This window comes from Ambystoma mexicanum, chromosome 12, assembly GCF_040938575.1.
Source record: "Ambystoma mexicanum isolate Mex_15411 chromosome 12, UKY_AmexF1_1, whole genome shotgun sequence".
Taxonomy (NCBI): Eukaryota; Metazoa; Chordata; class Amphibia; order Caudata; family Ambystomatidae; genus Ambystoma; species Ambystoma mexicanum.
In genome coordinates, this window is record NC_090936.1 from 872,878,290 (window position 1) to 872,906,213 (window position 27,924).

General features: G+C 46.0%; 1 protein-coding gene across 1 annotated transcript in view; it reads right to left on the reverse strand.

Moving 5' to 3' along the window:
* NR1H4 (nuclear receptor subfamily 1 group H member 4) overlaps positions 1 to 19,130 on the reverse strand; it is a 570,288-nt gene extending 551,158 nt beyond the window's left edge. Inside the window, exon 1 of the mRNA XM_069629349.1 lies at positions 19,009 to 19,130. Within this exon, the coding sequence (XP_069485450.1) occupies positions 19,009 to 19,081 (73 nt within the window). The 5' untranslated portion in view covers positions 19,082 to 19,130. The remainder of the gene's footprint in view (positions 1 to 19,008) is intronic.
* Between the last annotated feature and the right edge of the window lie 8,794 nt (positions 19,131 to 27,924).

Below are 27,924 nucleotides of genomic sequence, written 5' to 3' on the forward strand. Positions count from 1 at the left end.
TGCTCTTCATTCAGGAAAAAGCTCATTTAACTTATTTCTTAAATTCGGTTTTCATTTGCAGCAAATACACACTTTGTACAGCTCTAGTTCTTTCCTTGAGTGCTAGAGTTGTTTGCAGCATGGATACATGTATCAGGCATCTGTTTAGAGTCTTTCTCTTACAGCTGATTCTTTAGATACACTTGCAAAGTTTTAGCCGTGTTTCCCGTGTAAAATGAAAACACCGCCCCTGGTTGCTTTTCCAAAGATACTGTTGACAGGAGCTGTCATTCAAATGAGGCCCAGTTCCTATGAGACACAAGGATGATCCTGAGCATTGCAGGGCCCTTTTAATCACAGTGGTTCATGAGAAATGATGGATTTAGCAGCAAGCAGCACTTTTTAAGGTTGAGAAAGTGACATTTTAAAGAGGCATTTTGGGTTTTCAGCACAATATTGCTGTCTCTTTCACTCCACTCTATGTTAAATGTTGCAGAGCACACCGGCACATTCCTGCAGTGAGTACTCTGTTCCACCCCACTTGAAATGTGTGTTGGCAGGGCGGTGCAGCCATTTTCTAGTTGTTACAAAACACAGTTTAGAGATCTTGGCGCGCACAGGAGTCAGCGCGGCCATTTTGTGCTCTTTCTTGCACCAATGCAGTAAAGTGATGTAGCATAGCACAGCTGAGTGGGTCAATATATCCCACAGCCCAAGTTGATTGATCCATGAAGTAACATTTGTACGGCAACTATGCCATAGGATACAGAGTGCATTTTCAAGTAAGGTTTGTACACTTATCATGCTCATCTAAATACAGTATGTCTGTTTCTCTTCCACAGGTAGTACAGGCTGGTGGCCTACTGTTCATTTACATGGTGGCTGTGTCACCAAGCAGGAATACCCGCCTGTGTCATTGGAGCCATTCGCACCAAATTCCCCAGTGATAGCGGACAGTACAGGGGATTTTACCACACTGTGCTGCAACCCGAAGTATACAATGTGTAGTATATCTGTACCATCAACATCAGCAACAAATTCAAACACAAAAGAGCTTTTATGAATAGCTGTTTAAATTTTTCAATGAATGAATGACACAATCACTTGTCTATGAGGGACATGAAAGAATGATTAGTGCCCTTTTATGCTCACCTCCTCTGCAACAATCCATCCCCACTCCGCTATCTATGGCAGTTCGCGCGTGCAGCCGGGTGCTCCCAAGGGGGCTGGCAGGGTGGGAACAGGCAAGATGCCAAAATCCATGTACACTTCAAAGGTATCTTCCGCACAGGGGCCATTGTTCACATGGCCTCCCCAGACCCAGTGTCTCAAGGCTCCCCTGAAGCAGACCGCACTCCTGCAATCCACATAAGTGTGTCTCCCTTCAGCAGTGTTCCGGCCCTTTTCTGCACACCTCTTCCCCATCCACCCCCCCTCCACTATCAATGGTAGTTCGTACATGTGGCCGTGCACTTCCAAGGGAGATGGCCGGGTGGGAACGGTAAAGGTGCCAAACACCATGTAGACTTCAAAGGTATCTTCCGCACAAGGGCCATTGATTACATGGCTTCCCCAGACCCAGTGTCTCCAGGCTTCCTTAAAGCAGACCGCGCCCCTGCAATCCACATAAGTTTGTCTCCCTTCCGCAGTGTTCCGGCCCTTTTCTGCATGCCTCTTGCCCATCCATCCCTCCTCCACTATCAATGGCAGTTCGCACGTGTGGCTGTGCGCTCCGAAGGGGGCTAGTCGGATGGGAAAGGTCAAGGTGCCAAACATCATGTACACTTCAAAGGTATCTTCCACACAGGGGCCATTGTTCACATGGCATCCCCAGACCAGGGTCTCCAGGCTCCCCTGAAGCAGACCGCGCCCCTGTAATCCACATAAGTGTATTTCCCTTCAGCAGTGTTCCGGCCCTTTCCTGCACGCCTCTTGCCCATCCATCCCCCCTCCACTATCATTGGCAGTTTGTGCGTGTGGCTGTGCACTCCCAAGGGGGCTGGCCAGGTGGGAACGGTCAAGGTGCCAAACACCATGTACACTTCAAAAATATCGTCTGCACAGGGACCATTGTTCACATGGCCTCCCCAGACCCAGTGTCTCTAGGCTCCTCTGAAGCAGACCCCGCCAGAAACATGTCACACATTCACATACACACCCACTTTTCTAATCCTTTATAAACCCATTGATATATATCCGGAGAACATCTCTGATCAGTGGAAGTCAAACTCTTGATTGTGCTACCTGCTCTCCTGCTACTAACTCCCCTGCTTGCTGGATGTAATTTTTTGTTAGTCAAAGTAAGGGCAGGTCACCTATTAACTTCAGTACATTCATCTCTTTCTGATCTCAACATTTTCTATCTATTTTGACCAAAAGTACCCATTAGTGTAATGTTCATTCATCTCAATGGGCCTCATTACGACCCTGGCGGAAATCGCGGTGCAAAATGCACCATGGAGCACGGCGGAAAGCTGCCGATAGCGCCATGGGGGTTGGCGGATTTTCCGCCCCATTCCGACCTTGGCGGGGGCGGTAAATCCCCATCCCCCATTTTACCCTTCCCCATTCCCATTTTTGCCCCATAGGGTATAATGGGAGTGGGGAAGGCGTTAATTACGCCACCGTAAAATACGGTGGCGTAATTAACAACAAGGTCCCGTAGCGCCATGGATTTCTCCGCCCGGAAAAACCAGGCGGAAAACGCTCCATGGCGCTACGGGAACTCGTAGTAGGGCGGACGGGTCCGCCGCGAATAACGCTGGCGTAAACCCACTCCGCCAGGGTCGTAATGAGGCCCAATGACTTTACCATTGTCTAATGTTTCAAGTGTTCTGATCTCGATATATAGCACATTTCATCAGTGTCCATTGTGATAGAATCGCACCTTTCTCGGACCATATCTATAAGCATATTTCCTTTTGATGCATGAAAGTACATTCAACGGACGAGTAACACGTTATGATTTGCCATATATCAATCAATTCTGTATGAAAGTTATCCCAGTGTATACTCGACTCCACTACACAGGTTTTGCTTCTTTGACCAAAACAAACATTGCATAGAAAACTGTGATATAATTCCATCAATCTCATGCATACAGTACAATATTTTTTGTAATTATTTATACTTTTTATATACAGATCGTATAGATTTTTCAGTAATGCCTGCTTGTATGGTTTTGGGTTGCCGTTCTAGGAGCCATTTCAAACGTCAGGGCACAATCCTGCATACATTCCCAAATGATATGGATGTAATAAGACGATGAGTTTGATATTGTGGTTTTGCGGTGGGCGAGATTGAAAGCAGAGCCCAGGGTGTCTTGGGAGACTTGAGGGCCGATCGATTCCGCATCTGCAGCCTGCACTTTACGCAGGATATGTACGACCAATCGAAGTACACAAAAAAGCGTCGACCCAGAATCTTTCGTAAATTACTTCCAAATGCAATTCCAACTCTATTGATGCACACGCTGCCTCAGGTGAGTCCCAGATGAAGAATTAGCTGTAGGCGGTGGGGAACTGAAAAGGTAACTTTATGAACGGATTGGTGCTTTCATTGTAAATGTGTCTTACTAAAGTTTGCATATTTACCCGATTGTATTAGATTTTAACTATACCACATTTTACTATACATCTGTCCCTGGTTTATGGAGCCTCAAATGAGGTAATTATGAGCATGGAAAACAATGCCATAGTGCCCTTCACAAGAAGCACAATGTTTTTGTAATCGGTTGCTTGACATGCCAATTTTCTTAGGAAAGCATACTGACGGAAGCACAGACCCTCGTATGTGACGAAACCACCGACACGTCCAGTATACCAATGGTGAGCCCTACAGACTTGCAGAAGTTCATATTCTTGACAGTTGGATCTTCCCACATATTTAATGCAAATCTAATTTTCCCTTTTACCACTTTATGAAATGAAGGAGCAAAATTCTGCATCCATTTATCAACAACTTCAAGCGCCTATCAGGTAATTTTATTTCATTTTTCAATTACGAGAACGTATTATCCTTGCAATTTCAAATAATATGAAATCGTTTATGTATCCTTTTGGTTATTTACACTATGTGTCATTTATGGGTTACTCTTTATATGTACCATTGTCTCTTTTCCGTTTTGCTGTTTTCATCCATACTAAAATAAGTACTGTGTTACAGGGGGATGCTGGTACTTTGACTAGAATTACATTGTCCTTTGCAGCTGGTCCAGAGTATGAGGTATGCATACTTACAGTTCATTTGAATGAAAGAAAGTAAATCCTACATAGGATACTGTTAGACAGTGACAATCATATAAATGTGCAGTCTTTCAAACTTTTCAGATTTCAGTTCTAACGTTACACTTCCTCTCTAATGCAAAATTCATTGCAACATGTTTGAGTGCAACATGACAATCAGTATGTTTTGCACAGTGATCTCTGATCAAGTACACTTGCCATCAATCAGGTGAAATTTGAAATGTATATTTTGACTAAATGACGTACACTGTTTGCAAGGGTATGTGTATAAGCACTGTGTTTGATGAAAGATTTTTATTTCCAATACAATTGACTTTTTTCTTTTATTTTAATGAATTTTCTGTTCAAGGAATGTACACAAGGTGTGCATTAGAAGTGGAGGCACATGGATCAGAGGTGGTGGATCAGCTTGCTGGGGCTGTCGCTACAGAGAAGACCACGCTTTCACAGAAAATCAAGAAAACAAGGGTAACAAACAATTTTGTTTTCTAGAAGTGTTTTGGGCTGATGTTTTCTTCAAAACATGTTTTTGTATTTAAAGTGCTATATGCTGTATGTGTGCAATACATTGAACATGTTTCACAACACATCTCCGAGAGGTCCAGAAGGAAAAGCAGTATAAAGACACAGGCAACAAATTAAACCAAAGATGTTGCTTGCCAAACAGATTTCACCATGGAGCAAATACTATTTGATGCGCAGCGTGGTCCAGTCAATAAGCAGACTCGTGATGCTTATGCCCAATGGCCTGAAACTGAATTGAATGTGACCGGCAAAGCCAACAGAGTGTTCTTGGACCATTGCTACAATATGTGAACTCGACAAGATGAAACTGAATATAATGAAGATGCATTGGAATGCCTCGCAGACCACTTGACACAATCTACACCCGCAAAAAAAGGTTCACCCAATAAACATTTGAATTTTTACGGTTTCTCCAATTCATGTGTGTGATGCTGGAAATGCATCGGAGTGACAGGGCCTCCGTACCCTTGTCCTTTACTCTTTTTATTGTGTGTTCTGTCGTGTTTTCCGCACAGGAGTGGTGGCAGCTCTGTGCTGAAATGACTGGTGCCCTGAGCGTCCTCCATTTTCGGATGCCCGGGCCCTGTCATTGGAATCGGTAGATTCCGGAAGGAGACAAAATGGCCCCATGGCCTCTTGCCTTCCATCACCTGTTACCTTGATCTTCCCGAAGTCCCGCGAAGCCCTGCCTCTGTCCCTTCCCCCTGACTGGCTGTTGGGTGGAAGTTCCATATGTGGTAGTATGGGGAAGTGCTGAACAGACTGGCTGGAGCCTTCTCAACGACCGTATGTTGTGGGTACGCCTGTGGGTGGGACCTGGGTGAATGGAGTGTGTGACGAATACGCATTCTATGTTGTGGGTGTCTAGTATCTGGTGGTTGACACAATGCCTGAGACAGCCCTACCCGAAACTGGTATGAATGCAGTATGGAGTGTTGAACGGCTCGGTACTTGTCCCAATACACATAACTTGTTGTGAGTGTCTGGAGAGAAGTGAATGGCCTGAATGTACCGTGTGCCTGATTTAATGCCTGCCTGCATGAATGCCCTTAGTTGTGATTGGATGATTGAGTGTGACCCAGCGGAATAAATGGGAGATCAACAGTTTTCTGGGGACCTCTCACTGCTAGGAATCGTGTTCAGAAGCTGAAGTCCACTACGACGAGTAACTGGAGTAACTGAAGCTTGATCTTGAAGCCCTGCTGGACAAGAAGAATTGCTGTTGCTCTCCTTCACAATCTGAAAGCTGCTGTACCTCAAGGACTGACCCAGAGACGACCTGGTAAAGCACCCTCTTCCCGAGCTACGAGGGACCATCGTGCACAGCTGATCTTTGCCAAAGCTCCCTGGTAGACAGATATTCGACAGGCTGCCGACCCGATACAGGGATTGCTGCAGAACTCCAAGGAGAAGCGCCTGGACTGTTGTCCACCACTGTCGCCGACCGCTGTCGCCGACTGGAGCCGCCGTGCTCCCGTTGCCTAAGAACATCATTTGATCCAAGGACACTCTCGTCCGCATCGTCGCCGCTGTATCCTGCTGGAGAAGGCCTGACCGTTGACGCACCGAGGAGCATCCACTGGTGGGTTTCCCACCATTCAAAGTCCACAAAGACGCTGACGACTCGACGACCTTGCTGGCACCGAGGTGCCCCGCACGCCTCTTCCTTGTAGGACGTTTACGCTTCCCCGTCAACGAGCACCGCTAGGAACGACACGGCCACTTCACCGTCGTAGCTCGACCTGTTCTCCGTCAGACATTCGACGACCCGTGACTCCTGCCTGAAAGGGAGGACACTCAAGAAGGGCCGTCGATTCCCCAACGCGGAACGCTACACCAAGGTACTTTGGGGTTGCAGAACTATTGAATCGTCTAGGGTGAACAATATATGGACTGGGCTTGTATCTTTCTTCTACAGGTTTCCCAGGTGGAGGGATCTCCACACAGAGCTGTGTTTAACGGTAGTTACCAGTATTCTGCCAATTGCTCAACCACCTTGGTTTCCTTCCTCTCTCTTCTGCTGGTTTCCTCTTTATTTTGATCTGTGTGTCATTCTGACCGTATGCACTTTAATGAGATCTAATAACGTTAGCGGTACCACTTTAGAATTGTACATATTTACCATTGTTGTTTTTGGGAGTACAAAGTGAGTTATTGTGATCGTGTATATGACCTTGAATATTAATTATATAAAGACTGTGTTTTAACCGATACAGTGTGTGGACATATCTTTGTGGGTGCTTGGTGACTACACTATATTTAAGAACCAGCTCGCATCACCTCCTGGGAAGCTAGGCCTTGATTGCTCGACTACGTCTACCAATAATAGAGAATCTTGGCAGGAGTCCTCTGTGCCTCTCCTCTACCATATAGAGAGCGGAAGTACAGACCCCCCCTCTGGTCTTTACAGTGTGCAAATAACACAAGCTGAACTAACAGAGACTGAAGCTTCAACACAATTGACCGATGAACTTGCCAATGATCTCGACTTCAGTTTGGCTAGTTCGGGCGATTTGTCCACTATAGCTGAGTCACAAACCACATTCATGCAGGACGATTGGCTAATAAAGGAGCAAAAACACATTGTATTCAACAGCTACCTAGTAGACATTATACTGATGCTGAAATGTGTCCATACATTCAGGGGGAAAATATGCAGGCAGCCATTGGTGCATGTCTCTTGTATATTACAAGGCACTAACCTGAAAATCCAAGCCAGCTGTGTCCACCTCCATCATACATTTTCATGGTCCGCACAACCGATGCTGGGCAAAGTGCAAGCTGGAAATCTACTATGTTCAGCAGCTTTACTTTTCAGTGGGTCTACTTTCAGTAAAATGTCCAGTTTCTGTAAATTTGTGGGAGTTCAATTCCTTGCTAAAACACAGTACTACAACTATCAAAGGGAATTCTTATTCCCCGCTATTAGTCAAGCCTGGAAAATTGAACAGATATCAACTGAAAGCACATTCTCTGGCAAACGATTCAGGCTAGTTGGCAACGGACAGTGTGACAGCCCCGGATGTTCAGTAAAGTACTGCACATATAACTTTCAAGACATGGGCCCTCATTACGACCCTGGCGGAAATCAACCGACCGGACCGCCATAGCGTAAATAGCGTTTCCGCCATTGCACGATGGAGCAAAGTGCGGCTCATTCCGACCCATCGGGCACGAGCACCACGCCATGGCGGAAGTGCAAAGTCCGCGATGGCGGAAATGACCCCAAAACGGCCCACACCGCCGCCGTACGGCGCCCTAGGTGCAATACTGCCACCCATCTCAGCGGACACCGCAGTGAGCGCCAACCGGAAAGTACGGTGACCGTAAATATACGGAAACGGAAGTAAAAGCATGGTCCCGGAACGGGAAACATCACGCCGTACACCTATAAAACCACAAATTCCACACAACCATTAAAAATACTACCCTGAGACACATCCCAACCCGTCATCCACCCTAGTGAAACCAAGAAAAATGGGAAAAGTAGCGAAGAAAGCGTGCGACCGCAAGCGGCAGGTCCACTTCTCCCGTGAGGAACTCACCGTGCTCACAGAGACCCTCCAGGAGAATGCTGCCGCCGTCTTCTCCACGCAAATGACCAGGACGGCACTTGCGAACAAGAAGGCCATATGGGCCCTGGTGGCACAGCGGGTAAGTGCGGTGGGGACCGCACCCCGCAACCCACAGCAATGCAGAAAGCGATGGGACGACCTGCGGATACGCGTCCGTAGCATACTTTCTGCCAACCGCAACATTGCCACAGCCACCGGGGGAGGATCGGAATCACCCATCAAGTTGACCCCCTGGGAAGAAATCTGTGCCTCCACCATTGGAATGGAGAGCATAGAGGGAGTCGGAGGGATGGAGAAAGGAGTGCAGACATCCAAAGAATCAGGTAGGTGTCCCAAATAAAACAATGCCAAAACCACAATGTCCAATCATGTGAAGTACCACGTGCCCACATAGTGCAACAGTAACACATGTCCAGGAGAACGTCCACATACATAGGCCTGATAGCACACTTTAAAACTCACATCAAATACATAAATAATTAAAAATCCTAAAAACACCCTCTACACGTGCAGCAGGCACACCCTAACTGCAGGCTGCCAAACAACTGCACCCTCACTCCACACACAAATGAAACCACCTCCAAGGCCCCGACCCAAATCACCCTCAGGTACCACCCCAATGCATGTGATACATTGCCATTCCAATTCCCACAGACCCATTAATAACGCTCGCCCTCCTTTACTCCACCACAGGGTCCGATCCAAACGACGAGCTCCAGGACACCCCTACCAGCACACCTGCAAAGAGGGCCAAGACCAACGGCCAAAGACCCTCCACCTCAGCTGCACGCATCAAGACACGGAAGCAGCACAAATCAAGTGGCAGCACAGAGGAGGGAACTCCAACAGGCACCCCAGCAGCCAGCATGCCCACAACACCACCACCACAGGTCCCCCCAATGGATGCCACAGTAGGCACTGCTTCTGGTGGCAGCAGCACCATAGGTGACACTGCATTAATGGCAGCATGCTCCGACACAGAAAACGGGGATGTCGAAGTCAGATCCATCCATGACCTGTCCCAATCCCCCTGTCTGTTCCATCCCGTACACCATGAGGATACCACGCAGGGGCACCCACAAGACGACGACTGGCCATCCCCCACAAGCCCTGTGGCAAGGCAACATGAGGTGAACAGCCACTCTGTGACACCCCCGCAAATGGCCATGGCCCAGCAGAGGCAACAGTCCCTCGACCAGTTAATCGTGCAACAGCAGCAACTGGCCACGCTCCTCAAGGACCATGCCGATGAATGTGGGGGCACTAAGGCAGACATAGAAACATCAACTGAGACACTTAGGGCAGAAATGGAGAGAAGTACAGAGACACTAAGGGCACAAATGGAGAGTAGCACCGAGAGCCTGAGAGTACAAATGGAGAGAAGCACCGAGAGCCTGAGGGGGGAACTGCATGCGACGTCCAAAGACGTATGTGCCGAACTTTCCGCAGTGCGCCGTGTGCTCACTGAGCTCTCACAAACCCTTAGGGACATGCATGGACGTGAGCAGGCAGAGACATCATCCGTTGCAAGTTCCGTCCAGGGCAGCCCCCAACGTAGATCTGGGAGGAACCTGCGCTCCACAGGCAGGGGTGCCCCTGATACCCGCAGAGGGGGCTTGCAATAGCGACTGCCCACTGACAATGAGCATCTTTGGACACTGGTGTTCGGGGGGGAGGTAGGAGGGTGGAGGGGGTGTGTTGGGCTCACTTGGGTGGCGGGTCGATAGGGTGTTTAACATGATATCACATATGCCATAAACAATGCACGATCATCCAATGAGATGTGTGGACATTGATCTTTGTGTACGAGGCCATTATAGGCGTACAGTCCATATTGTGCATGTTCCAGACACACACAGTGCCACGAGTCCCGTGTCCATGTATCAGCCACCAGGCGTGAGTGCTAGAAGCATGCATCTATGAGATGCTGAAGAATGTCACGGCCCTCCTGTGCCTCGCAGACTCCTTGAGGTGCTGCCACATCCCCACCCTCATCATGACCATCTTCAGGTGCTTGCAGTTCTGCGTCAGGGGGCATGGGCACATTTCTACGTACGCACATGTTGTGTAGCATGACACATGCCATCACCATCTTTGCAACCTTCACATGGCGGTACAGGAGTGCCCCGCCAGACCTGCTGAGGCATCGGAAACGAGTCTTCAGTAGGCCGAATGCCTGTTCTATGACTACACGGGTACGTGAGTGGGCATGGTTGTAGTCCTCCTCATGCTGGTCCCGTGGGTTCCGGACTGGTGTGAGGAGCCATCTCTTCAGTGGATATCCGGCATCACCTGTATGTGGACAATAAACGAATTATGTGGAATGCCATTGCTACGTACGCACCCCCCCCCCTCCTGCCAGGTCATTGCCGCATCACATACCCCACATCATCATGCATGAAATGAGACTCACCGAGTAGCCAGGATCTGTTCCCTGCGTGTCGCTCCATGTAGCGTGGGATTGTAGAGTTCCTCAAGACCATAGAATCATGGGTTGATCCAGGGAATCGGGCACAACAATGTGTAATGATCCTGTTGGAGTCACACACCATTTGTACATTCAGAGAATGAAATTGTTTTCGGTTGCGGTACTGGGCCTCCATGGCATGTGGGACGACCAATTCCACATGGGTGCAGTCGATGGCACCAATGCAACCCGGTATGCCGGCAAGTGCATGGAATCCCACTTTTGTGTTGGTAATTTCCTGCTCCGAGCGTGGTAGAGAGATGTAGTCGTCTGCGTGCTGCAGGAGGGCATCGAGCACTTGCAATAGTGTCCGTGAGAACAGTGGCTGTGATATGCCATGCAACTGTCCGACTGTGTGCTGGTAGGTGCCTGTGGCCAGGAAGTGGAGTACAGACACCACCTTCAGTAGGGGTGGGATGGCGGTTGGGCTATCTATCATGCTGACAAGGTCAGCCTGTGTCATGTCCACAATGGCGGTTATGGTGTCCCGGTCCAAACGGTAGAGGGTGTGGATCTGCTCATCAGTGAGGTTGAACGGATGTGCTCGGAGGCGTGGGATTGCGGGCTGCCTGCGTGGTGGTAGTGGCTGTGCTGACGGCCCTTGCTGGCCCTGCCTTGCCCTCCTCCTCCTCCTGCGTCTCCTCCGTGTGGCCGGTTGTAGTTGGTGTTCGTCTTCTTCTTGAAGTTGGAGTACTTGCAGGGCTATCAGGTCCCCCAGGGCCAACATAGCTAGTCCTGCCGGTAGCATTTCGGAGTGGGTGTGGTTGTGGGAGGAGACTGGGTGTGCAATTTATGTGTTTTCAGGCTGTATGGCCTCCACCTGTGGTGATTCATTCCACCTGTGCAAGCTGCTCTCCCCTTTGGGCGAGCACGTCCCGCACACAACGCTGCAATTCGACGAATGGCATCTTGCTATTACAATCATGTATTTGTACCCGATGGCAGTGTAACATTGGTTGATATGTTCATTCGGCTATGGTCCAATTGTTTCACATACTATCTTTGCAGTCGCGAACAAACTTGTGAAGGGTCAGTGGAACGTAGTACTCGAGTAACGGTGGACCCTCATGCAACACTGTACCGAGGTTCACCGACGGGCGGGGCGTCCCATTTGTGAGTGAAGGCAGTTGCCATTTTCACACACAGCCGCACTAGATGGATTAATTTGTGATTTCAAGCGGCCACAGATGCCTTTTCGACGTGATGTTGCAAATGAGGAATTCGAAGGGCGGCGCTTTCGGTTTTCAGCTAGCGGCGAGGAGATGCCCACAGGTCTGACTGCAAATATAACGTTCTATTGTTCAATGTCCTTGGGACAGGGGCCATGGCGAGGATGCAATGATTGATATGAATAGTTTGGGATGCGCAATAGCGAAGTGGGCGATGAGGCCGGACGTTCCCAAATACATGTTACTTCACAACACTGGAATTACGGGCTGGGGCACAGTGGATTTTGCAGGCTGCATAACGCACAGACTCAATGGAAATTTCACATGTTATGTGAGTATGGAAACAGGCGTTTTCATTACGGGATGAGGGAATGATGTATGGATGCATGGACAGATGATTTGATACAGAGTTTGCCATGTACAGGGCTTCTTGGAATCTATCCGCCTCCCCTGCGCTATGTGATGCAGGGCTGCCATAGTGGGACCATCGTCTATCTGGCCTTGTTCAGCCCTCCCTGTCTCGACGCGCCTTCAGACACTTGTGTCTATGCACGTTACCAATCCCATCTGATGGATTCTGTTTTAACAGACGCATGCACAGGTACACTCGTTTGTGATGGTGTTTTCACCTCGATATAGATAGTTATGATTCGCAAGTGGTTTTTGGGTGGTGATGATCCTTTGGAGTGGGCTAGCATGCATATGGCTGTGGATTTGGTGTGATCATTGAAGTGAGTAATTCAAATGTAGTTCTGATGGCCATACTATTCTTTTTCATTTCATTTGGTTGACAGGTATCTCCTCCCCTTTTGCCACTGCCATCTGTATGCCACTCCTGCAGATGGATTTTACTCCCGACACCTGCTGCTTCGTGTTAATCAGTGGAGCAGCATTACGATCTTATGGGACGATCGCCAATGGGCCACATGCCCTTACGCAGTACTAGTGGCTAGGAGCAACATTTCGGCCTTTCAGCTGGACTAGTGCCTCCCTATTGGGACGGCCCTGCGGTTCTAGGCGCTTCCATGTTGCCTTTTCGTACGAGAATGTAGCCCCTGTGTACCATGAAGGAACAGGGCGTCACACAAGAAGTAGCTGGTCATTTATTGCGGATGCAGCCCACAATGGTGAAATGTGTTTTGGAGTTCATGGCCTAATGGCTGTATGGGCTTGGTGAATTTGTTGTGCATTAAATTTCTATTCTGATATGAACCGTGTAGCGTTCTTCTTTGCAAGTGATGTGGCATATTCCTATTTGGGGAGCGATGTATTGTGAGGAGATCTGCATTGGGTTCCAGCTTCGGAGTATAGTTGCGTGGTACTGTGCTGGGCGCGTTTGCCTACGAAGCCCAGTGAGGTCAGGGATAAGGGCTGCCAATATGACTGTTTTGATGATGTCATGCTCAGGGGCGGGGGATTAGCTTTTGTGTAACAGATGCCGGTCAGCCAGTTGGATTGGTGGAATGATGTGATTATCGGAATATTGCTGGTCACAGGTGCCTGTGTTTGCGTGCGTTTCTTGGTGGGAGACTGAGGTCATGTCCATTTGTATGGCTTCTGTATTCGTGCCATCTGTGCCCTGCAGCTCCCATTGGCCCCTCTTGAGATTCATTTGTTCGTTGGCAGGCATGGATGACTAGTACATTTCACTGGTTGCATTGTGTGACTTCATTGCACCTACGGGGAGTTGTACAATGTGGCCAGGGAGCGGTGTACAGGCACTCAGTGGGGCCGTTTACGGTTGGTTCGCGATGCCGTACTTCTCACCATGGCGGAATGGTACTTTCCGCTGTGCTTGATGGCGTTAGGTGCATGTCCGCTAGGGTCAGAATTCGCGTACCGTTGCGCCATGGTGGTAATTACGGTTTGGCATGGCGCGCGCGCGCGTACTTGGTGCAATTAGCGTTGGCGTTCACTACGGTGTCGCTAATGGCATCGTACTTTGCGGTGACGGGTCATAATCGCACCGAGCGCTATTCGATGGCGGTATTGCATTTCCGCCATCGTTTTTCGATTTCCGCCAGGGTCGTAATGAGGCCCATGGAAACAAAAAAATTGTGAGTTTGGAGATTGTGCAAGTGTCCCAATGCAAATCCTCAGTGGCCATGGAGAAACATGGTTTCATAAAATCCCTTGAACCTTGTCAATCGAGGGGAATGCAAATAGACCTCATAGCCACTGACAGAGACATGTTTCAATAGCTAAGGCCATGAAAGAGCAGTTTCCAAACATTCATCATCAATTTGATGTATGGCACGTTACCAAATCAGTGAATAAAAAAAATCACAGCTGCTGGTAAAAAAAAGGGTTCGGAAAATATTTTACAATGGTCTCAGTCTTTGGGCAACCTTCTTTGATGGAGCTCCAAAACTTGAGATCGGTCTGTGGAAATTCTAATTGAAAAATGGTGCTCATTGATGCACCATTGTTCCAACGTTCACTCATGGACAGAAAACCAACATTTTCACGAATGTGCACATGGACCGTTATCGGAGGAGCAGGAATGCAAGAAGAAGTGGTTGTTGCCATGTGCACCTCCACACAAAGTTCTTGAGAAGATCGTGTATGACAAAACTCTTTCAAGAGACCTAAAGGGACTCACTGAATTCTGTCACACCGGAGATTTGGAGGTGTTCCACAATATGTGCCTAAAGTACAGTCCCAAAAGGTTGCATTTCGGCATAGACGGTATGCAAGCCAGAACATTACTAGCCATATTGGCACATAACGAGAACCAACCTTGGTAGAGAACAATCGAGAACTGACAGAAACTTTGCGATGCTTCGTTAGACCTTGGTCTTTGAAAAACGAAGCAAAATATGGGTGGCAAAGCCAATATACCAGGAAATGGAATTCGATTTAGTGAAATATCTCACTTTGACTGTGTTGGCCATGCATACTCATGGAATGGATCCTGATTTTGTTCCTAGGACACATACAATGCCACAAAACATTGCAAACAAGCCCTGTCCACCTAAAGCTGAACTTGTTGAACAGTTGACTTCCTGGTATAAATGATTTGCAGCGTTGTTCTTAATGTGCTCACTATAACATTTGGGATATGTTCCCCAATGTTTGTAAATTGTACACCAATAATGGAATGCTGTTAAACTTGAATGTCAATGCTACTAAAAGCATTAAGAAGTGTTTAATAATGCAGATTTAATCTGGTTTATGATTCATTAATTTAGATCTGTTGCCTTCCCTTTATTTAAATTACTGGTCCTTGAATGATAACATACATGTCTGTGGTTGCTAGGTGCCTGCAAACCCCTCTGCTACATCCAAACCACATCCACACATGCAGTGCATGGCTCTGGCGTTGATTGCCTAAATTGTCTTTTCAAATGTACCCTCTTTGTCAACTTTTTGCTCCGCTCTTTTCCCCTTTGCCCTTCTACTGGACTTGCACGATCATCTGCCCTGCTTCGGTCCTCAGGACAACAACGTGTGTTGCTTTTTGGGACAATATATTACTACATGGGATAAGGGCTGAGATGGGGGTCCTTGACTGATCAGGGCAGGGGAGGGTCAGATGGATATCAGCATGAAAGGAACTGCGGGGTCTGAGCTGGTGGACTCAGACCTGGTGGTGTGGAGGTTGTTAGTGGACGTGAAGTTCAGTGGAGATGAGTGGGCACTTGGATTTATGACTTGTCAGTGTCTCACGTTATCCGCAGAGCACATTCCTCTGCGAGAACATGTCGCACACAGACGTGGCAATGGGGAGGAGATTGTGTGGGTTAGCTGAGGGAGCCGCTGTGCATGGGAAAGCTACTTTTGTACAGAGAGATGGATTTTCGGGCCTAGTAGAAAGATGTCATTCGGGCTATGTCATTCGGGCTACTTCAAAATGGTTTCCTAATGCTGGGCTTGAAACTATAGTGTATGTGGTATTTGAGATGGGGTGTGGTGTAAAGGAATGTCACGGTGGTTGGCTACGCCTCCCCCTTGGTTATTACATATGTTATGTTTCGAGAGTGACAAACAATGGGGGAATGGATCGTATACTTCCCAACACTAGTAAGATCGTTGGCTGTGTCTTTCCTCCGTTCCCCCTGTATTGCGTCGTCGATCCTTGGAGCATTTGTGCATTGGCGTATTATAAATGCAATATAATATCATCATATGCTATCAGGGTCTGTTTCAGACAGACACAAATGGAATCTTAGGTTACACCAGACTTTCAGTGGCTTGTATTATCTGTTTTACTGACCTTCAGTGTAACTGGTGGATGCCGGCAAACAATTAGTTAATTTTTCAAACATGTTTTGAATGCCACATTGGTCGGCCGGTCTCATCGTTCCCATGGAGTGAAGGTCACTTTGTTTGAGGTTGCTTGTGGGGAGTTCACACTGATGCGTCTTGTACAGTATGCTTTATATTTATGGCTTTATTTCACAAAAACAAAAACTGACCAGGCATACATGCTCGAAAGAAGCTTCAATTGTTATTTGGTCTTGGACAAAAGGGAAGATTCGCTATGGCTTGAAGGGCGCAAGGTGTTGAATACCCACAAAAATGACAAGATTCACTATTTTAAAACTGGACATTGGAACATTGCGCCAAGAGAATGGAAATGCCAAATATTATGTAAGTGTAACTATTCAGTGTAAAGACAAGTTTATAGACAAATTAGTAAAGGTTTCATTTTCTGAGCAGTATTGCTTGCTTACATTGTTATGGGTTGTTAGTTGGAGCATATTGTGACGATTATTCATCGATGACCCGCAAACACAACCTGTATGCAGGCTAGGGATATCTAAACCACTTCGTCCCTTGGCATATCAGTGTGTACTGTCAACGTTATATTATTGGTTGAGCAGAACATGCAGAACATTTTCCAAGGGGACTTGGTTCGCTTGTCGAAATTTGATGTTGTCAGTTGCGTTACATTTTTAAAAAAGGTAGCAGGTGCACCTCGCTAGAACGAACATGGCATGATAACCTGTTATATGTTTTTTTCACACTTTAAGTGCCCACAGCTGTGTGTTTCCTTCCATTGTTTGTGGTTTGTGTTCCTTATTAGGTTTCACCAGGTGCAGAATTACAGGGTAAATGGATAAAGGTGAATAAAGAATGGCTACTAAAATATATTTTTATTAATATTTTCTACACAGCTACATTTTGCCATTCTGCGAATGCCATTGCTTCCAGATACCGACAGATAGTTTCTTCAGTCAGAAGTGGCAGATACACCTAAACGGATGGATTTCCATTACGCTGATGTGGGACGAGTGGCCAGGTCCGGTATGCCTTTTCACGGTACCAGTGACAAGAAGCAACCTGTCATCGTTTACGGTGGTCTAGCAAGAAGCTGATGCCGAAGCATTGCAATTCAATGTGCGTCGAATGCGCATCTTCTCCGAAAGGGACACTGTGTGCCTCATGATAAAGTTTTGATACTCTAACCCATGGACTTTCAATAATTGCTGGTAAATTGAAATCACTGGATGTTCTCTGAACTTTTTTGTGAAATAAAAGCACATTGTAAATTGCAGGGTATTGATGTTTCCTTTAAAAATAGTGTTTTCTATTCCGATTTGGGACATGATATGCTGTGAGAGGATGTGTGTGTTGATATTCCGGGTTCTGCATCAACTGGCGTTAAAACGTAGGTGATCAATGGGCAAGTTTGGCTACGCTGCCCACTAACATCATGAAAATAGGTGGAGAATATCGCTAGGAATAGTGATGTCAGCTTCAGGGCATGGTGATATGATTTAGTGCAGCAGGGTCACTTGTCCTTAGTGCACTCGATCCACGTATAAGATTACCAAAAGATGGCCGCACCCCGCTCGTTGATTTCGTATTTGTGTAAAAGTGTGTAAAACTAAGTTAAGGTGCATAGGAAATGTTTTTACGATCGATCACAGTTTGCTTAAAACCACATGCCTATACGATAGGGACAATAACATTTTTGAGCACACTATTTCTTTAATGGATGCCCTTGTGACCTCATATGGACCGTGATACATTGCACCACCTTGTGACTGCAGGAAAAATACCATCCCACATGAGGGTGCCCAGGGAGTTTTTCCCTGGAGGCACATGGTGATGCCATGATGCACAGCACTCCTCATCAGGTTTACTGACAGCAAATGCTGTGCATAACAGAAAGCAATCACAACCCCTCCACAACCTGATAGCTGCGCTCTGATGCCCTTTATGAACCGGTCTCGACTGGAAGCATCCATCCGTGACTTTAGAGTGCAGATTAGTGTGGGCACGGATGGTTGACTGATCATAGGCAGTTATTGTTTTTGTGTACTTTTTATTCATTTTCAGGATTTTGTAAAGGCTGAATGCCACTTTACAGAGGCCTTGTAGTGCTTCAGGGTTGGGGACAATATTATGGAGGAAAAGTCCAGAGGAGAAAAATAATCACAGGATCAGATATAGAGAAATGAATTCCTGCCAGTTAGTCTGGAGGCCAATGAAATGCATTGTGTTTTCAATGCTGCCCTCTTTGCACAGTGTGTTGATGCAAAAGCCTTGTCTGTAAGATCATCCTAATCGTTAGTGGTGCGGCCATAAGTAAGTTTAGCAAGGCTGTAAACCTCTGGCAGGTAGTGGGCATAACTGACCTTGATTATGGTGCACAATTACACAATATCAACTGACTGATGTGGTTGCACAGGACATTCCCAGGTTCAATTTAAGCAAACAGATTTTTCCGTAAATGTTTGAGTTTGACAAATATTCACTTTTATGATCCACCTTGGTTATAAATTGACTTGCAATAGCTTTGCACACAATCATGTAGCCTTCCTTACGAACATAAATGTAGTACGACTGAAATACTGCTCAATGTTTAACTCTGACAATAAATCGGTGCTGCAGTAATAAACTGGAACTGTATCACCAGACAGGCCTTTCAACAGCATTGCCCTGCACTCAGGACAACATGTCATGGGGGGGAGATTTATCAAACATTAAGGAGCGGTTGAGTTAAAAGTGGTGCCCTTCAAGCCTATTTTCCCTCCTGGTTTATTCAGGGAAACACTTAAGCCCCGGTACTCAGATGGTCAATGTATTATGAAACTTACCAAAAAAGTGGTTTTCGTCTGAAAGGGAACACTCATTAGTTCTTAGTGACATGGACTGGTCAAGTAGGTTCATGGTTGGTTCCAAAACCAGGTTTATATCCCAAGGTGGGGAGCAGAAAGGCAGACCTAAAAGATAAAAAGATGCAAGTGCTTTAAATAAAACAAGACACTGTTTAACCATAACCTCACAGCAAACCACAAAAACCAGCATTGCTGGATTTTTCCGCTGCTCTATAATGCATAGCACTAACAAACAAATCATTGAGCCACCACACCGGAAAAAAAACCCCATCTATTAGTGAAAATAAGTTGAAAGTGGAGAACATAATACCACAGGACTCTGAGAAAACAGCGAGCCAATAGGAATCAACACGCCTGCCAACCCCCTTCACATAGCGCCGGCTGAGAAAGCTGTACAGACTGAACAATGTGGCCCAACGCCCTGGCCTTGTCTCCTGCCCTAGGAAAGTCTACACACCCTGGTGGAAGGTGTGTAAGAACTCGTGTCACATTGCAAGTTTGAAAAAGCACGCAACAAGCGCTACACAACCAAACGTGAAGTACACAACGACAATACGTGAAGAATAAACGAGGAAGCAGGTGAATGAAATAGGCAAAATGCACATAACTGATGGTGTTGTGTGGAATTTAATAAACAATGAACTTTTAAATGCATGACCAAGAAGCACCCAAAATGCCAGAACTGATATACAGTATCGCAATTGCTCCACTTTCTACTTTAGTGGGAGTAAACATGCCTGGGTGTTTCATAGTTGGCTGGTTAGAACACAGATAACGTATACGAGTCTGTGGATAATGTATAATTTTTTAAGCTACAGGCATAAGTTATATGAGCAAAGAGACAACCCACTGCGACTCTTTGGAGACCTCTGTAGCCATCCCAGCAGGGGTGGACTGGGAACCAAAAGAGGCCCCGGAAATAATGTTCAAAGTGGCCCCATATTACACAGTTTCAGCAAGCCCAACCCTTTCTCTATAGGAACATTTGGAAATAGGTTTCCATACGAAAGAGGCCTAGGATGCAGAGGCCTAGTGGGAAATCTCCAGAGTTCCCCATGGGCAGTCCAGCCATGCATCCCATCTCCTCTGCTGCCCCCACAAGCTTATTTCTAATCACCTAAGTGTAAGCCCTGGGTACAACTCGCTGCTTCCCCCTTAGGTTTACACTTTGTATTTGTTTAAATGTCAGTATTATTCTGACAGGTAATATGAGGGATTACCTCAACCTTATTTTTGTTTTTTCCACACCTACACAGGGTCCTGAAATAATACGCCCTGACGAAGGCGGATGCCTGCGTGAGCTGAAAGACCGCCGAAACGTGAATAGCTGGGACATTCCCACCCAGCACCATGTTGGCAAAGAATTCTTTTACCGCACAAAGACCCACAGGTTGGGCAAAACTGAAGCCCAAAGAAAATAAATTTAGCCAACCCTATGGACAAAGGATCAGTTTAGTCATACCTATCCATATAGAGAATCAAGGGAATCCAACTAGAAAAGAATTTCCCGTACTCCCAGGGGCAACTACCGTTTGAGTTTCCCCCTAGTTTTGTTGTGTGTTTTTCGTCCCCCCGTATTTTTTCCGTTGGATTATATTTAGACGCACACTTGTTGTAATTTTAACCTTTGTTTGTCAAGTTGTTCTAATGTTTTGAAACAATTTCATTATGTTTCTCTTATTTTTCTTGCACAATGAATCTTGAAATTGAATGATCTCTGTTATGTGTATCCATGTACTATACCTTGAAGCAATCAATATAAAGTTTTTTAGAAAATGTACAAATGTGTTGAACTAAATTACTTCTCCGAATGAGTACTTTACTTATGATTTTGAATCCTTCAATGATTATAGGTCAAATACAGGATTGTTGTTTTCTCCCTCAAACCAGCTCAATCTCACTAAAACGAGGACAAATGCCAGCATTAGTGAATTGGGACAATTTATAGCACTCTCGAAAAGAAATTGTCGTTTTTTTGCTCCCCCAGAATTTACTTTAAATCAGATTGAACCAAGGGGGTAGGGTACACTTACGGTTTATGGATTACACTTTGTAAATCCCATACATACATACATACGCACACTGCCATAGCCTGCAGTCAAGGGCAAAGCTCCCCTGAATTTTCAAATGGGGCACCCGTGCATATTCTCATGTTACTCGGGTAATAACTCCAGGATGCCCTTCCCCCTCCCCAGAGCACTTGCATTGTCCCCTTTCTCTCGCCCTGCCCCACTTACTTAATTTCCTTTCTGAGGGAAATGGAGCGTGCTGGGGCAGCGTTCCATGAACTTAACTTCGCTGCTTTCCATTTCTGCGCCAGGCGGCCGCCCATGCTTGCCAGCAACGACAATGAAACATTTTGGTTGCTGAATCCATCTACATGTTTCATTTTGATTTTCAGCAACAACAAACAATTCAAAATGTCCTGTTTAAATATGAATACAGTATTCTGCCCTCCCTAACAGGGCCCAAAATATTGGTCAATCTTTAACTTTTTCTATCCGATTGCCGAACAACTTTGGAATTTCGAAGGGCGATAGCCACGCAATGCGCCTCATTTAGAGTGAAGGAATAGCCAGAAAGGCGGTAATCCGTGGGATTAGATTCTGCCGTCCATCCACCGATTTTGTGTTGTGTAAGGTGTGCGTAAAGTACAGCCACCATTCATCTGGCCCACACCTACTCATCGTCGTTGGGAAAGTGGCGTAAAGTCGTCAGTCTGTCGATGTGTATCCCCAATTATTGGGGCTGCCCATCTGCATGAAACCATTGTAAATAATGCCGGAAAGTGCCGCCAACACAATGCAGCAGAAATGGACACACAAAAATACATCATGACAGATCACCACCCCAGCAACTTGACATTAGCGGGGCACAGCAGATACTTGTGGCCTATCACTTGAGTGCAAGTTGATGCGCAGTGAGACGGCTAGTGGCAAAGGGTGCTTTTGAAGCAGAGGATACATCAGTGGGTGACACGGCACCAGAGGATGCAGTGTAAGTGTGTTATTTATAATGCGCTTAATACACAGAAGTTTCTAAGCATGGACCCTTGGATCGAACCTGTGTTGCTCAGCGTCGTCTTGATTCCATGGCGAGCGTGTTGTCACTGAGCTATCCTTCCGATGGTGCCTTTAAATCCCAAAACCATAGGGTAATGACAACTCCAAACCTCCTTTGCGTATCATAAACTCCAAAACCATGTGCTATTGTAAAGTGTCGGGTAGTCTTGATACGATAAATACAGGGATGAAGAAGAAAGACTTAAGAATGCTACGGTCAAGCATGAAGAGTGTTCGAAGAAGAAGCAAGAGCTGGCGAACAAGACTAGAAGAGAAAGTCTTGGCAGCCAACAGGATTTCGACACAGCTAGGTGGAGAGGTTGTAGAGAGAAAGCACGAGAGGAGAAACAAAGATCATGTGATCAGAGAACAAAGGGTAGTGGAGGGGCTGAGAGAATGCACATTCGGTCGGACCGGAAACCCGTCCGAGGAGTTCAAGATGGGCAGCGTGAATCTACCTAGCAAGACGGACAGCGTGAATCTACCACGAAGCTGCCTAAAAAATGTAGGAGAGTTGACAACGGATGCCAGAATCCGGTTCTACCTATATATCGAGGTATGGTGCATTGAAAGAGCGGAACTGACCTGGTGGTGGTGCGACCTGTAAGGGGTGAACCATGCGGTTCGACAACTATGCCGTAACTGCCAACTGTAGCCTGCCGTTGAACACTGCAGGTGAAAGGGAAGAAGTTGAAACAGTCAGTGCTGGTGGGATGACAGGTGGTGGCTGGAATGTATGGACTGTAACTGGCGTAATCCCTACAAGAGGCCGAACAAGCAACCAGGCCCTGCTTGGCAGGGATAATGAAATATGAAAAATGGACATGCTGTGACCACGTGCGAAAGATAACAGGGTCGGCAAAGAACCTGAAAAGCAAAAGAAATCTTACAAAACATTGCTATAAGTTATTTCGAGAAAAAATGGTATAAAAAAACAAAGACTCTCAAAGAGAGAGAGAGAGATCCTGAATAGAAGTAATCAGGAGAGGTCTGAAGAGAACACTCCCCAGATAGACAGGCCATTGACTGGAGAACACCTCAGACCCAACACTCCAAAAATGGGTTAACCTGACTGAGCACAATTATAATCAAGCGGGGAAGAGTAACCCCAAATAAGCAGAGACCAGCATCCTTTTGAAGTTCCCTATAAGAAATGTTGGGACTTCCAGAATGACAGAGGGCAATGCCCTTCAGGAAGGTTCCCATGACACCCTGGGGAACCCACGAGAACAGGAGAAGCAATAACTTGTGGAGCATTTAGCTCCTATAGCAAGGACACCACAACTTGTCATTTCATCCTTCTTTTTGTCTTTGGCTAACACTGGATCAGTCAAGAGCCAATCCCCTCTCCTCCCTGTAGGAGAAAGAGGAAGAAAGACAAGAAGGGACAAACCTGAGGTTCCTGTCAAAACCAGTGAAGTATTCCACAAGGAGTAGGTAACAGGAACCAATGTAAGACATGGAGGGCACTGGGTAAACCTGATAAAGTAAAGCATGAAACCCAAGGAAAAGTAGATCATTTTAGGAGACAACTCCTGGGACAGTTCCAAAAGACTGTAATTTGAGAGTCAACAAGGACTCGGGGAGCATCTTCCTTGTTCCAGTGGGAGCAAGATAATGAAGGTAGAAACAGTAGGACTTGTGAGAACCTCGTGGACGGAACTACAGGAAACGATAAAGAGTATGAAGATAAGATAATGCAGGGAAGACCTGTTGGAAACTTGGGGTAAGCTAGGAGAAGGGAACCATTCTCTTAGTCCAGTGGGACACCTGAGAACCTTTTCTGATTCCAGAAACTTTTCTTTGAAAACTGAACTTTGAGGAAACTTCATCCAGGAGAATGGAACCATTCTCCTGGAGGTTAAGATAGACCTAGTTTGTTAGCTTAGTGTTTTGTGTTTCAGTGGTAGGGGTAGAATAGGAGTTTGACCAAGATGGTATGTTATCCTTTTGACATTACAGACTCCCTGACAGGCCCAAGTTTTAGTTGTGTTGAGATAGGGAAACCACCTATAGATTTATGGTTTTTGTTTGATAAATAAAAGTATATAAAGTATATAACCAAAAACATAGCATCACTTGGTCAGCCTCCTTATTCCATGTCACCACAGCATGTTAAAGAACAGATTGCACAGCCTCCACCACACAGGTGATACCCTCATGTACACACCTGGCAAGGTGTGCTGTATCCTGCATAACACTGATACATGAAGGGGTATCCTGTTGCCACCAGATGAGGAGGGAGACCTAGAGGATGCTGGGATAACCAAGATGACACAGAAGCACGCCACTCACCAATGCCCTTTGAGGAATGGCAGTCATGATAAAAACGCTAATTTGGGACTTCTTCTGAATGTGGGGTGGTGCCAATTTACAGTTGCAATCACACCCACATGGTTTGAAGACGTCAACTTTACATGGCTACACATTCATGGAAAGGTGGCTTGCCTGCCCATTCAACTTGTCATATGCACCTGACCACGTAGAGGGACATGCCAAAGTCCTTGCAAAATCACACATTCCCATGAGCCCGGTTTCTGTGACACGCCCCATGCTGCTATTCTCAGCCATGCATGCACATCATTTAGGTAATTGGATGCAGTGGCATGATAGACGGGCCCACTAAGAAGTATCTGCAACATTCACCTGTGTTGTCTGTGTTCACATCCCAATGTGCTTTGCATAACGCATTCCCCAACTTTACCCAACAGGAGCAGGGTGCAACATTTGCATCCAGGGCACATTGCTTCACATGCTGCCTTACAGTTTCCAAACAGGGGCAACTTGCTGCACATGTGTCCACAGAAGGACATCTGGATATCCAGAGGACAACACTTTAAGGGTGTAGATACCTGTGTGTCTCTTGCATGTGTGTGATTTGAAGGGTTGGAAAGGTGATACAGACACATACGTATGGGTTTCTCACAAGTAGCCATTTTATTACATGACAAGGGTTAAGAAAAATGCCTATCTTTCCCTAGCCTAACAATGATTTCCCTACCTGACACACTAAAGCTAAAGAAAAATGACCTAATGACCAAAATATCTGACCCTCACACTAATAAATACAACAAAATCGTACAGGAATCATTTGGCTGTTTGAATGTCACAAAATAACATATACATTCAAACATATAAATTATAAACAAGAGCCCTTGTGACCAAGGTTGGATCCCCTTCCACTGGATACATTCAGTATGTTTCAAACTAAAGTTCAATTTCAGGAAAGTTATTTTCACTAGCCAAGTTCCAATCCAGATATAATACAAAGTTATTTTCATTCAATATGTCCTTTACTTGGCAAGGTGACGATCTCAGTTCCAAAAGAGTTCTCATACTTCAAGACAATTGTTAAAGTTTCCACAACCTTCTGCTTGGCAAACAAAAAAGACTTTCTCTTCACAGATCAAGTCAGAAGTCAATGTAAATGTTCTTTTTCCTGAAGGTCAATCACTTTTCATCACATTGCATTTCTCCTTCACAAGCAATACTTTGGTCAGGATGGATCATTCAAAAGAATACACTTCAGTCAGGATAATTATACAACAGTTCATAAAACAAGGTAGTAGAATTGCCACTTCTTTTCCACCATAACTTTCTACCACATTCACAATACTTCTTCCTGGTACACTTGCCTGCCTGGACTAACTACTATTTGTCCCTTTCCTGGGTTACTCACCTGCCAGGATAAAACTCCTATGACTACAAATTGTGCTCTGTGGTAAGGCCTTCTCCAAACTTTCAATACTTAAATCTTCAATGGAGAAAGTTGAATCAACAACTGCTTCTTGGGTTAGTCTTTTGGCTTACAACTTCTTCTACAAGTATACTGCATAAAATGAAAATGATTCTCACATTGATCTGGTTCCATCGGCAATAAAGGTTACAGTTCTCTTCCTCTTGATCCTTTTTTACGAGACAGGCTTTTCTCCTGCAATCTCTGACTTCTTTTCACAAACTGCACAAAAGGACAATGATTTTCACATTGATCTATTTGCCACAGGCAATGCAGGTTACAGTTCTCTCCCCCTTGACCCTTTTTACAAAGAAGGTTGTTCTCCTGAAATCTCTGACTTCTTTTCACACAATCTATTGGCTGCTGGCAATGTAGTTTACATCTTTCTTACATGGGGTATCTTGTTCTGAGACTGTTATACTCACATTGCCTTGGTGTCACTCTCAGTTTTCTTTGACTTTGGCAATGCAGAATATAATGTCACTTTATTTTTAAGAAGATTGTATTCCCTCAGCTTTCCTATAGCTCCCCTTTGGCTTTGGTAACGCAAGTTACAATATTCCCTTAGTGGGCATCCCCCTGTAGACAGGTTGCTTTCCCTTTGCTTAGTGATTGCCCCTTTTTGCCTTTGGCAATGCAGGTTACAATATTCTCCTAGTCAACATCTCCTAATAGGAGAGTTGCACCCAGTTTACTTCAATTGAAAGGTTCGGTATTCAAAAGATTAATTCTTATACAGAGGTCTACTTCGGAGTGCCCCAGAGTCACCAGTATCAGGCCAACTCACTGGTATGTCCTGGGTTCTCCTTCTGACTCACCGCTTCTGCTTCTTTGTTTGTTGGGACTCCTTCAGCGTTTGATAGCTGCGGTCAGTCTTCTGCTGCTCGCGTTGGCTGTCAATGTACTCTCACCGGTGATAACCGCACGCCGGAGCTGGATAATCGACACAGAGAGCTTCTCTCTTCCTCGTGGTAGCCGTCCTTAATACCGCGTCACGCTGCTCCTCCTCTGCATACCACAGCAATCTCGACTTCCACCACGATCTCTGCACTGCGTCCCACTGTCAGCACAGTGGCGACTCCATCAATTGTTTCCTCCTGCTGCTTCTCTTTGGCCCACACCTGAAAAGCCTTTAAATGTTTAAAGGTCCCACTCATGTGTGGGCTATTACAACAACTAAACTTCTCATTACTATTTGGTAACTCTGGACCCATCCTCCTCATCTCAGCACTAAGAGCATTAGGGGGCTTGAAGTCCAGAATTGTATCATATGTGCTAACATTATTTAATCCACTCAGTTTGAGTGATTTATAGGATGTATGTTTAAGGGAATATTTCAAAGGAAGTAATGGTTTTCTCTTGGGTCTATAACCCAAACACAATGCAGAATCATAACTACTAAAAGTAGTATTAACTCCCTGACCCTTATACACATCATTCTTATGTTTACAAAAAAGGTTTCCATACTTGGGACCTTGGGTAAGTCTGGGAGGGGAATCCCTACTGTGACATTATTCCATTAAATATTCAGGCATTAGGGAAACCTCACCCTCAGAAGAGGATGAATACTGCATCTCTCCTGACGGAGTCACTATATTTCCTTGACAGCCTTCTCATCCCATGTGATCCTCCCTACTAATACCACCCTTAGGATCAGGATCAGGTAGTTTCTGTCTTTCCCTGGCCACGTGGGTGGACATTTTAGGCAGGGATTATGTGATGACTCATTGAGAAACCTGAAGGTGTCTCTCTGGCTAGTCCCCGGGGATCTATCATCCAGGTAGCCAGGGCATGGCTGTCACTATTGGATCCAGTTCTTGGGGGTGGACCAGTGAGGGAGGATTACCTGGATGGGGGGTCCTCAGGGAGTGGGAGTGGGACACCAACGGGTGAGAAGCGGTATTCCCCTTCTTTCAACACCTTTTCACCATCCTACCACGTAGGACATTCAAAACCACTGCCCCTCCCCCATTTCCGACAAGAACACTTTCGCACAACACACCAGAGAACGGACTAACACCAGAGCTGACATGTCCCAATACAAGGGTCAGGCAGAGTCAGGCAATTGATCAGAATCACACACACCTGACGGCCCTT